The sequence below is a fragment of the Schistocerca piceifrons genome, chromosome 4, assembly GCF_021461385.2.
Source record: "Schistocerca piceifrons isolate TAMUIC-IGC-003096 chromosome 4, iqSchPice1.1, whole genome shotgun sequence".
Classification (NCBI taxonomy): domain Eukaryota; kingdom Metazoa; phylum Arthropoda; class Insecta; order Orthoptera; family Acrididae; genus Schistocerca; species Schistocerca piceifrons.
The window spans coordinates 241,288,605-241,301,838 of NC_060141.1; the positions used below are offsets into that span (position 1 = coordinate 241,288,605).

General features: G+C 41.0%; 1 protein-coding gene across 1 annotated transcript in view; it reads right to left on the reverse strand.

The window, feature by feature from the left end:
* Positions 1–7,404: 7,404 nt before the first annotated feature.
* The window catches only part of LOC124795509, a 129,430-nt gene continuing 123,600 nt past the window's right edge, over positions 7,405–13,234 (reverse strand). Inside the window, exons 7-8 of the mRNA XM_047259572.1 lie at positions 7,963–8,132; positions 7,405–7,730 (exon numbers count right to left, since the gene is read on the reverse strand). Of these exons, the coding sequence (XP_047115528.1) occupies positions 7,461–7,730; positions 7,963–8,132 (440 nt within the window). The 3' untranslated portion in view covers positions 7,405–7,460. The remainder of the gene's footprint in view (positions 7,731–7,962; positions 8,133–13,234) is intronic.

Below are 13,234 nucleotides of genomic sequence, written 5' to 3' on the forward strand. Positions count from 1 at the left end.
CGGTGGTGAGTACTTTTCTAAGATTGATCTGGCACAAGCCTATCACCAGTTGCCGTTGGATGAGGAATCGCAGGCCATCGTCGTCATCAACATGCCTTTCGGTCTCTATAAATACAAGCGTCTTCCGTTGGGCATTTCCTCTGCCCCTGTGATTTTCCAGCGGTATCTCAAGCAACTTACGCAATCAATACCGGCTTGTGTCAATTACCTCGATGATATCTTAGTCACGGGGCACACGTGCCAGGAACGTCTGGGAAACCTCAGTACCTTATTTCACGCCCTGCAGGCTGCGGGTTTACGTTGTCGGCTGGAGAAGTGCAGTTTTTTTCAGTCAGAAGTCGAGTTCTTAGGACATTGGCTCAGTAAAGATGGCATTCGCCCTTTGGACTGCAATGTCGCAGCCATCGATGCCCTTCCACGTCCACAAAACTTATCCGATCTCCAGGTATTTTTGGGGAAAGTCAGTTATTACCTAAAGTTCTTACCCCAAGCTGCCCACGTCGCACATCCCCTAAATTGCCTGCGTCGCAAAGGGGTACCTTACATGTGGACTTCTGCCTGCGATCAGGCTTTCACCCGCCTGAAGACGATGCTGAAATCTGCCCTTTGCCTTACGCCTTTCTCTCCGGATTGTCCCTTGGTGGTGGCGGCCGATGCCTCAGCGTACGGGTTTGGGGCAGTCCTGGCACACAGGAATGAGGATGGGTTGGAACAACATGTGGCATATGCATCCAAAACATTAACCCCGTGCAAAGGAATTACTCTCAGATCGAAAAGGAGGCTCTTGCCATTATTTTTGCAGTTCAGAAATTTCACATTTACCTGTTTGGGGCGCAGTTCACCCACCTCACGGATCACAAGCCCTTAGTGTTGCTTTTCGGGCCCCATTCGCACCTCCCAAAACGGACGGCTCAGCGTCTACAGCGCTGGGCATTGTTCTTGCGTAATTACACTTACACCATCCGCTATAAGCCCACCATTCAACACACTAATGCAGATGCAGATGCCTTGTCACATGTCCCAGCAGGACCCGATCCGGCGTTTGACCAGCAGGAAGTCCTGTGCTTCCACATAGACTCTGCCCGCCGTGAGACTCTAGATGGATTTCTCTGACGGCTATGCAAATCGCCGCTTCCACGCGCAGGGACCCCATTCTGCGGCAAGTCCTCCGCTATGTGACCCATGGTTGGCCTCCCTACCTTACCCGACGTTTGAAAACTGACTTCAGCCCGTGGCATCACGTCTCACACAGACTTTCGGTGATGGAGGACATCCTCCTGTTGTCCACAGACTCGGACGCCCATCGGGTGGTCATCCCTCCGGACTTATGCCATCGCGTTCTGCACTTATTACACCGTGGACACTGGGTGATGTCTCACATGAAGGCGTTGGCTCGATGACATGTCTATTGGCCAGGGATCGATGGAGACATTGAGCACCTGGTCCGTGGTTGCGCGTCATCAGGCTAGTCCTTCACAATCTTTCATGCCCTGGCCAACACCCAGCCAACCCTGGGACAGGATCCATCTCGATTTTGCAGGCCCCTTCTTAGGCTCCATGTGGCTCCTCATCATTGATGCCTATTCCAAATACCCATATGTGATCCGCATGGCGTCCACCACCACTGACGCCACCCTCATCGCCTTGGCCCAGATGTTGGCCATTGAAGGCCTTCCTCAGACGTTGGTCACAGATAACGGGCCCCAATTCACGGTGTCCTCGTTCCAGACCTTCTGCTCCGCTAACAGTATCAAACACATTCGCTCTCCCCCCTTCCATCCTTCACCCAATGGCACGGCGGAACGCCTGGCCCGCACTTTCAAACAGCAGCTGATGAAATCACCTGCTGACACCATCCCCTTCTGGGCCCTGCTCTCGCCCCAGGCATGGCCACGTGGGCCCGCTCCTATGGCAGCACACCTGCATGGAAGCCCGCTACGGTGATGGCGGCTCATGGGCGGCGAGTGACGACCGTACAGACACACAGAGGACTCGAGCGCCGCCACCATAACCAACTCCACCCTCGGGCCCCTGCCTTGATTCCTCCGCCACCGCCTTCCCTGCTTCCTGGTGCGGACACGTCCCTTGAGGTGGAGCCCTTCCCTTCAACCTCCATCTCCTTGCTGGCTCTGCAGACACCCCTTCCGCCTCGCCAGAGTATAGAGATGCCCTCTGACCCCCTGCCCTCTGGTGACACCTTGATGGATGCCGCAGACAGTCTGCTCTCCCTTCCCCCAGTGGTCCCTCCAGATGTCTCACAACCCGTGCCCTCATTCCACCTGCCTCGGCATCGTCCGGGGCATTTCTGCCCCTATGCACCAATTTCGGGGGGGAGGGATCTAGTACCTTCTGCCCCGGAAGTCGAACACGTTGCAGAACAAATGGACGTGGTCAGCCCATAGAGGGCTCCGCCTCCGCGGCGGCTATTCCGCTACGCCACATGCAGACAGCGGCCAATAGCCACTCCCTCCGGTTTCGTATATAGGGACCCGCTCTGCGCTAGTCCAGTCAGTCTGGTACTCGCTCTGGATTTTGTTTCTATGTCGGTGGTACTGCGTTCTGGTCATTGCTCATTGTTGACATTGGCCTGGCTCTGGTTCTGAGTGGATTTACTGTTGGTGTTTTGTGTTGTGGTTTCCACAAGCCTCTGTTGTTTATCTCTTCCTTGTTGTGTCGGTCATAGTCGGTCGTGGTCGGTTGTTGTCAGTTGTCGTTGGTCTGTCGTCCGACTCGTCCTGTGTTTACCTGGTGGTGCATGCTCCACCGCCGGTGGCTTCCCCGCCTGGCAGCTCCGATCCGCAGCCCAAGGCATTCCCACAGTTGGTTTTGGTTGCTACACCCATTATTCCTATCCTGCTGATGTTCAAAATTTCTCTCTCTATTAACATTTTGATCAAGATAGAAGTTGCCATTATCTTTGTTTCTGTAATTATTACCATTGTGGTTTCTGTCATTCCAATTGTTATGGTACATACTTCTTTCTACTGTCCTATCCAACCTGTCCCCCCCATGAACCATGGACCTTGCCGTTGGTGGGGAGGCTTGCGTGCCTCAACGATACAGATAGCCGTACCGTAGGTGCAACCACAACAGAGGGGTATCTGTTGAGAGGCCAGACAAACGTGTGGTTCCTGAAGAGGGGCATCAGCCTTTTCAGTAGTTGCAGGGGCAACAGTCTGGGTGATTGACTGATCTGGCCTTGTAACATTAACCAAAATGGCCTTGCCGTTGTGGTACTGCGAACGGCTGAAAGCAAGGGGAAACTATAGCCGTAATTTTTCCCGAGGGCATTTAGCTTTACTGTATGGATAAATGATGATGGCATCCTCTTGGGTAAAATATTCCGGAGGTAAAATAGTCCCCATTCGGATCTCCGGGCGGGGGCCACTCAAGAGGACATCGTTATCAGGAGAAAGAAAACTGGCATTCTACGGATCGGAGCATGGAATGTCAGATCCCTTAATCGGGCAGGTAGGTTAGAAAATTTAAAAAGGGAAATGGATAGGTTAAAGTTGGATATAGTGGGAATTAGTGAAGTTCGGTGGCAGGAGGAACAAGACTTCTGGTCAGGTGAATACAGGGTTATAAATACAAAATCAAATAGGGGTAATGCAGGAGTAGGTTTAATAATGAATAAAAAAATAGGAGTGCGGGTAAGCTACTACAAACAGCATAGTGAACGTATTATAGTGGCCAAGATAGACACGAAGCCCGTGCCTACTGCAGTAGTATAAGTTTATATGCCAACTAGCTCTGCAGATGATGAAGAAATTGATGAAATGTATGATGAGATAAAAGAAATTATTCAGGTAGTGAAGGGAGACGAAAATTTAATAGTCATGGGTGACTGGAATTCAACAGTAAGAAAAGGGAGAGAAGGAAACATAGTAGGTGAATATGGATTGGGGCTAAGAAATGAAAGAGGAAGCCGTCTGTTAGAATTTTGCACAGAGCATAACTTAATCATAGCTAACACTTGGTTCAAGAATCATAAAAGAAGGTTGTATACATGGAAGAATCCTGGAGATACTAAAAGGTATCAGATAGATTATATAATGGTAAGACAGAGATTTAGGAACCAGGTTTAAAATTGTAGGACATTTCCAGGGGCAGATGTGGACTCTGACCACAATCTATTGGTTATGAACTGTAGATTAAAACTGAAGAAATTGCAAAAAGGTGTGAATTTAAGGAGATGGGACCTGGACAAAATGACTAAACCAGAGGTTGTACAGAGTTTCAGGGAGTGCATAAGGGAACAATTGACAGGAATGGGGGAAAGAAATACAGTAGAAGAAGAATGGGTAGCTCTGAGGGATGAAGTAGTGAAGGCAGCAGAGGATCAAGTAGGTAAAAAGACGAGGGCTAATAGAAATCCTTGGGTAACAGAAGAAATATTGAATTTAATTGATGAGAGGAGAAAATATAAAAATGCAGTAAATGAAGCAGGCAAAAAGGAATAAAACGTCTCAAAAATGAGATCGACAGCAAGTGCAAAATGGCTAAGCAGGCATGGCTAGAGGACAAATGTAAGGATGTAGAGGCTTATCTCACTAGGGGTAAGAAAGATACTGCCTACAGGAAAATTAAAGAGATCTTTGGAGAAAAGAGAGCCACATGTATGAATATCAAGAGCTCAGATGGAAACCCAGTTCTAAGCAAAGAGGGGAAAGCAGAAAGGTGGAAGGAGTATATAGAGGGTCTATACAAGGGCGATGTACTTGAGGACAATATTATGGAAATGGAAGAGGATGTAGATGAAGATGAAATGGGAGATACAATACTGCATGAAGAGTTTGACAGAGCACTGAAAGACCTGAGCCGAAACAAGGCCCCGGGAGTAGACAACATTCCATTAGAACTACTGACGGCCTTGGGAGAGCCAGTCCTGACAAAACTCTACCATCTGGTGAGCAAGATGTAGGAGACAGGCAAAATACCCTCAGACTTCAAGAAGAATATAATAATTCCAATCCCAAAGACAGCAGGTGTTGACAGATGTGAAAATTACCGAACTATCAGTTTAATAAGTCACAGCTGCAAAATACTAACATGAATTATTTACAGACGAATGGAAAAACTGGTAGAAGCCGACCTCGGGGAAGATCAGTTTGGATTCCGTAGAAATGTTGGAATGCGTGAGGCAATACTGACCTTACGACTTATCTTAGAAGAAAGATTAAGGAAAGGCAAACCTACGTTTCTAGCATTTGTAGACTTAGAGAAAGCTTTTGACAATGTTGACTGGAATACTCTCTTTCAAATTCTAAAGGTGGCAGGGGTGAAATACAGGGAGCGAAAAGCTATTTACAATTTGTACAGAAACCAGATGGCAGTTATAAGAGTCGAGGGGCATGAAAGGGAAGCAGTGGTTGGGAAGGGAGTGAGACAGGGTTGTGACCTCTCCCCGATGTTATTCAATCTGTATATTGAGCAAGAAGTAAAGGAAACAAAAGAAAAATTCGGAGTAGGTATTAAAATCCAGGGAGAAGAAATAAAAACTTTGAGGTTCGCCGATGACATTGTAATTCTGTCAGAGACAGCAAAGGACTTGGAAGAGCAGTTGAATGGAATGGATAGTGTCTTGAAAGGGGGATATAAGATGAACATCAACAAAAGCAAAACAAGGATAATGGAATGTAGTTGAATTAGATTAGGAAATGAGACACTTAAAGTAGTAAAGGAGTTTTGCTATTTGGGGAGCAAAATAACTGATGATGGTCAAAGTGGAGAGGATATAAAATGTAGACTGGCAATGGCAAGGAAAGCGTTTCTGAAGAAGAGAAATTTGTTAACATCGAGTATCGTTTTAAGTGTCAGGAAGTTGTTTCTGAAGTGAAACATGGACAATAAATAGTTTGGACAAGAAGAGAATAGAAGCTTTCGAAATGTGGTGCTACAGAAGAATGTTGAAGATTAGGTGGGTAGATCATGTAACTAATGAGGAGGTATTGAATAGGATTGGGGAGAAGAGAAGTTTGTGGCACAACTTGACTAGAAGAAGGGATCGGTTGGTAGGACATGTCCTGAGGCATCAAGGGATCACAAATTTAGCATTGGAGGGCAGCGTGGAGGGTAAAGATCGTAGAGGGAGACCAAGAGATGAATACACTAAGCAGATTCAGAAGGATGTAGGTTGCAGTAGGTACTGGGAGATGAAGGAGCTTGCACAGGATAGATTGGCATGGAGAGCTGCATCAAACCAGTCTCAGGACTGAAGACCACAACAACAGCAATCCAACCTGTCAACATATGATAAAAATTGTTCAAGACAATCTCAGGTCCGTGAACTAAATCCCACTGCAACCTTTCTGGTAGTCTGCTTTTTAGTGCATCAGTCAAGGTCATTCCGTCAAATGGTTTGTCAAAGTGTGTTAATTTTTAAGTTGATTCTTACAAAGCTTTTTCAAAGTACCATCCCTATTCCTATAATTAGGACCATTCAAAAATTCACTGTTCAGTCTCTGACCAAAACTTATTTAAAAACTTTTTTCGAAACTTTGATACATTTTCCACTGACTTAAATTTAAATTTACCTGTGAAAGAGCTTCGCCTTCAAGACGTATCTTAACAGATTTAATTTTTTGATTGCCATTCATGCCTGACACAAAACTATCTCCACAGTGGTGCAGAAAATCTACTGGATGTAAATTGTCTGATGGAAAACTTTTGATTGAAGTGTTGGACCACACAATACCATTGTTTGAATACAGATTTTTGTGAATGCAGTTTTCCTGTACTACTAAAATTTTTTGATCTAAAACAGTTTCATTAGTTTGCATATAGTTTTCAACTTTTAAAATTCAGTTGTTTAAACTATCGATGTTTCGTTTCATTTTTTCTGCTATGGCTTTCTTTTCAACTCTGATGTCATTAACACTCTGTGACTGTCTTGCCGATTTGGTTATCAACTCATTTTCCAAAACGATAAATTTATTTTCTAAGGCATCAACTTTTTCATTCACAACTTTTGACCCCTCTGACAACCCGTGTTTTAGCTCTGAAATCTGATTACTAAGTTGGTCCATCTGCTCTTTCACCCTGTCCATTTTACTATAGTTTCCTGTTCTTATATCAGTTAATTGATCATTAATGGCACTAAATTTGCTATTGCTATCTGTCTTTATTTCCTCTAGTTTTGCCAAAATTAACTGCAAAATATCAGTTTTTACTCTTTATTAACTGACTACGATTTCACTCACCTCAGGCATGTCCTGGCTCGGTTCTACACTTTCACTTCTATTTTATACCTTCCCTCGTCTCTATTCATTTTATTAACAAGCACATGAGTCCAGAAACAAATTAGCTTCACAGATTGTTTGTACTTATCTTTCCTTTTTGATGTCCCTGGTTGTAGTTGCATAACTGAGAAGAGAAACACAATTTTTTGTTACTGAAGCAGCTTTAATGTTTTTTAAAAAATTTTACATTGTTACAAAATGAACAACTTTGCCATCTTTCTAGTGGCTCTTTTGTTTTGATTTCAGATTGTGGTTACCACTCCTTTTAAAACTGGTAGATCTGATGTATATATTCCAAAATACTGTAGCAGCCAAGAAGCAGATTGTCATTATTATGGCTACATATTCAGTTCTGTTAGTGAAATGATTGCCACAAATTGTGTACCAAGAGACACCATTGGCTGGTAACTTTCCTCCAGGTAAGCAGTGGAAGTCAAAATATGCTTCATCATAATTGCTGGCACAGAGATACCGCTTTTTCTGCAAGACCTGTCAATGCAAGATCCAATTATTTCCTTAATCATTTCACATGAAATATTTGATTCTAGTTTTTAATTATCATAATCTCTTGGTGATTTGGAGATCTTAGATTTTAAAACTGCTATACATTTCTAATAAATATAACAATTCACTTTAATTTTAACTAATGTACAATTTTTTGACATTTTCTTTTTGGAATAGTATCCACAAATAAAGACAGTTTGATAGTTTTCTCGCTTACTAGTCCAAAAGCTGTCTGTACTGGAACTGTTTCATCACAAGGTCCAACACGTTCATGGAATCCTGTTGAAATCTCATTTTCTGGGTGGCCAAAAAGGACCATTCCCAAAAAGAGAGAGTAATGGGCCACTAGGTGTGCAAGAATTAATTTGTTCCAGCTGCAATCAGTTCCTGAAAGTTGTTTTTAATTGACAGTCAACATTAACAGGTTGATGATTTCAGTTTATTATACATTTGGATATCAGGAAATTTTGCAATTTACACCAATTCATATTATTCATTCACTTATCAATGCACTGTATGTCATACAACATACCACAGAACAGAACACTAAGGGATGAGCAATAAGAAAAGATATATATTGGAAACTATGTCATTATAAATTTGTCTTTTATTTACTCATACATATCATGTTCTATAAATCTCATTTTGAAGGAGAGCCTTCTGTGAGATTACACTAACTGTTGTAATGGATAGGCAGGTTATCCAGTTTTGGGAGTTGCAAGCAATTAAAATGGCACTTAAATTGCTTCAAATGTGTTTCTGTAAGTGTAAAAATTACAGTGTTTGAAACTTCCTGACAGATTAAAACTGTGTCCTGGACTGGGACTAAAAACTGGGGCTTTTGCTTCTGGCAGGTAAGTCCTTTACCAACTGAATTGTAGAAGCATGAGTCATAACCTACCTTCACAGATTTACCCTCACCAGTACCATTATTCTGTCTTCTAAACTTCTGAGAAATTCTCCTACATACATTACAACTGTACAATTTTTATACAGGACATGTCACAATTAGTTGTGGCCACTTGCAGCTTCAAGATGAGAAGGGTGCTAATGCAAGTGCAAGATCTTATGACAATTAATTGTGATAACTGATGTGGGTGAAAGTGTATGAGGCAGAAAGTGGGGGGAGCACCAGTGATAAGTCAGGGGATGGAAAAATGTTTGTGAACTGGTCCTGTGCATAGCTTAAGCTCCTAGAAGAAAGTGTGCTATAGAGAAATTCGTTAGCCGCAGCTGTGGTATAACATTCAGTAATTTGATTATGAACACTAAATTCCAGGGCTTTGAATACAATGGATGAGATACAGACTAGTTGGTAGTCAAAAGGTGACTATACATTTCTATTTATAGGGATAGGTTATGGCACCAAAAGATGAATGTTTGGCAGATAATTCAGAACTACACTTTGGAGGTAGAATCTTCTCATTGGGGGATTTAGGGAAAGAGGGAGTACTGAAAAAAAACTGACCTAAAAGAGGTTTATGTACAAGAAAGAGAGTTTTTGTGCTAACATAAACATTTTCTGTAAGTGTGAGACATTTTCACTTTGCCCTAGAATTACTGTGACCACTGTGGGCTGTTTCTAAAGACTTGGATCTGGTTATTCATGATCTACTGCTCAAGGAGTTTTACAAACAAGGTATCCATAGAGTACCTTCGTATTGGTTTAAGTCATATCTTTAGAAATACATCATGAAAACAGAAATTACTTTTCAGGATGTAGTAAAATTAGTTATAGAATACCTCAAGACACTATGTTACCCATCTGTTACACTTGTATCTCAGAAATGATTTACCGCACCACTTGGCTGCACCAGTGTAGATGATACTAGTCTTTTGAAGCTGATTTACAGCAGAAAGTATCAGTGACCAAAGAAAAAGAAAGAAGTTATAGAGACAACTGCATGATAGAAATGAAAATAAAACAGTATGGATAAACTTTAAAGATAGAAAAAAGCTGGAAATAACATAGTTTTTATGAGCATTAGTGAATGATTATTTAGGATGGGAATAGAATGTCTGGCTACTGAGAAAAGTTTTCAGAATGCTGAGAAGCTACTGCAACATTGAAATAGTGCTGTGCGCTTATTACAGAAATGTGCACAGCCAGTTACAGAATTGTGTGAAGTTCCGAGGAAATGCAAGTTTATCAAATTGATCATTAAAATTAAAAAATAGCAATGAACATAATGAGAGAGTTTACCAATAAGGATAGTGCAGGAACAGTATTAAGAATTTAAAATTATAACCCTTCTAGGACTATACATGTAAGAATGTATGTGTATTACCTGAAATCACTCTGTTAGTTTACTGCATTAAACAATAAACTTCACAATTATGGAAATATAAGTATGAATGATTTTCATAATAGGACCTTGCACCTGAAAAGTGTATGTTACAAAAAAAGGTAAAGTCTGTGACTGGACTATTGGTCTTATCACATATAGAGTACAGGCTTTCATCACAGCAAAACTAGGAGGGGGGGGGGGGGGGGTACCTGGTCCATCATCCCAGCTGATTTTTACTCCCAGGATAGGCCCCCAATACTCATTTGACAGCAGGCTGAATGGACGTGGGCGCATCGTGAAGGGAATGGAATGAGGAAAAATCTACAACCCTATCTGGGAATATACTTGGGTCCTCCAGGGCCAGCATCTAGTCATCTGCTCATTTTATACCCGTGGCAAGGCCACCCATATGATAGTATTTTGTTGGGGCGGGAGGGGGGGGGGGGGAACAAATGGTGACTTGTAAGTTCAGTTCTGACCCTATTAAGAACCTGCATAACACTATCTTTTAAATTATTTTCTTGAAAGAAAAACACCTGACTACACTATATTTTTCCTGTCCCACAATAGCAAGGGGATGGAGATTTGGGGGGGGGGGGGGGGGGGGCAGCCCTCCTTGACCCTGGGTATGAGTGCCCTGGTCCACAGTCACAAAAAGTATTTTATTTCAGCCAGAAATAATTTTCAATGTCTTGCATGCAGAAATAAAGGACATAAAACTATTAAGTTTATTGCATATGATGATGGAAAATCCTTGTTGGAATGTAAATAATGGAAGGAGTAGGAGTAACAACTCACCATTTACTGGGTGGTTATAATTAAAGTGCAACTACTCACTGTGGTCCTGTGTGGGCTGTAACATCTCATCAATGTCCCTTGTGCTCTTTCTGAACAAATTGTGTGTTCTGTTTAATAATAAAATCAACTTTTTGCCTTTTCTACATGTTTGACTCTTCTTGCTCGTGTCTCATTCCTAATCCATTAAATATGGATAGAATTCTGTATGTCGTTCTTGCATTCACAGTGGCAAATTCAGATCAGATGGTCAAACTTGGAACTAATTTATTTCCTGTGTAAATGGGTTCTGCATTAGAATATCTACCAAATTTTGTTGCCATACAATAATTACAGCTCACAATGAATGTCTGTGATTAGTTGCACTTTAATTATAAGCACCCAGTAGTTAAGATGTTATCATCAATAGGTACATAAAAAAGACTGAGAATACTTTGAAGAAGAAGAACTTCTTAGCTGAGATTGCTTTAAAAACATGATTGTAGGTATCAGTTTTGGTAAAACTAAATTACCATCTTCAGATGTGTAATAAAATTATAAGAAGCGATGCAAATTGTTATACAACTAATGCTTCATTAACCTGTAGATTATTTTTTCGTTCTTTTCTTTTCTTATGTATAAGCTATATGTAAACTGAATGAGCTATAGACACCGCCAAAGGGAAATTAATGAGTTGTTTTGTGGCAAGGACAATGTTTTGATACATTGTTAAATACATGTGTGAAACAAAGTAAGAAATATGCTCTTCAGTTTATTAATTCATGTATCTTTACCCTTATGATTTGGGAAGTGGTAGCATACGGATGTCTGCTTGAGTCTGTTGTAGCAGCATTGTTAAAAATGTGTATTTTCACCGTTCTTTAAAAGTGTTATAAAAAGTTATTAGAAAAGAAATATTTATTCACATGGTTATGAGGTCAACTCTTATCTGTTCATCATTTCACTCACCGCCGAGATCCTGCATCAAGAGGTTCAGTACAGACAAGAATAATTTATGCTTTATCCAGAGGAGCGTTCCTGCATTGACATTGTTACAATCAGGACTAAACACAATGGAATTAACATGAAGATCGACAAGTTCAATGGTTTCGGTGATTATTTGGTACCGTGTACTACTGGAAGCAGCAATAAGTAATGCAAATTACGTTTATTGACCTTGAATGTAATGATATTAAAGGTCTGTTGATATTGATATCAGTTAAAGTTCACCCAAGATTGTTGACAGATTCATGAATTACCATCAAATTTCTTTTCAACTATTCTTTACAATCAATATTTTCAATTATTCAGGCAATTATTAATCAATTTCCATTGCCACATACCTATTCAATAGCAACCGTTTAAAGGCTAGAGCTGAGTGAAATATGAACATACCTTTCAATTGTTGAGATAAAAATTTTTGAGGTTAATGATTCATATTATTGTTATAAGGAGCTGATGAAACTTTCATTGTATTTGTTACGTGTCTGTGAGATTGGGAATGATAAAAACACTGAAAAGCAAATTAAAATTAAATTGAGTCAACAAACAAGAAGAGCCAGGAATGCTGGCTTCAGCGGTAAAGGTAGGAAGCTGCTATGCTCTATGCTTATATGGCCACGCTTGGCACCTTCACTTTGGCAGTAGATAGTCTCTTTTCCTTCCAATTAATGTCCTTTATAGGAAGAGCATTTCTACAGAAAGGACAAAAAATTGTACGAAGTCGTCATTAAAGTGCAAGATAAGTCATTTAAATTCTATAAGACTGTGTCAGATAATAGTCAGGTTCATTAGTGAATACACAGCTAAATCTACTTTAATTGGAAAGTAGCAATACAGACAAAATTTCGTGTTTGAAAGAATTTTGTTCATAATTTTGTTAAAAGCTATTTACAATGGATTCAAATGAAATTGCCATTATTGGACATTTATTACAAAATGCAATATGCCAAGAGGTCGGAAATCCGAACTTGGCAACAGTTGAAGGTAACACGTCAACTCGTGAGCTGGCCAACGGCAACCAATACAGTGAGGTTGGCTTCCCAATATTAATAAATGATGACACTGGTAATGTAACTAATCATGATGTCACTTTTATTATGCTCGATGAGACACTTTCTCAGTTCTCATTGGGAAATATTTTTTCAAATAGTGAAACTGAAATGCGGAACAGCAAAAATTCCTTTGATTACTTGCTGGCGACATCGTGAATGCAAGAACAGGAAACGGTTCATAGAAATAATGTAAATACTAGTGAGATGCACAGTTTGACAAAACTCATGCAACAAATAACACAACTTGAGGGTATGACACAGCAGTTCACAAAACATCAGGAAAATATAAGGCAACAGTTTACTCAGCAAAATCAGGCATCTAACAATTTCAAGAATAATATTAGTCAACAGTTCAGTGAGATGAGAAAACTAT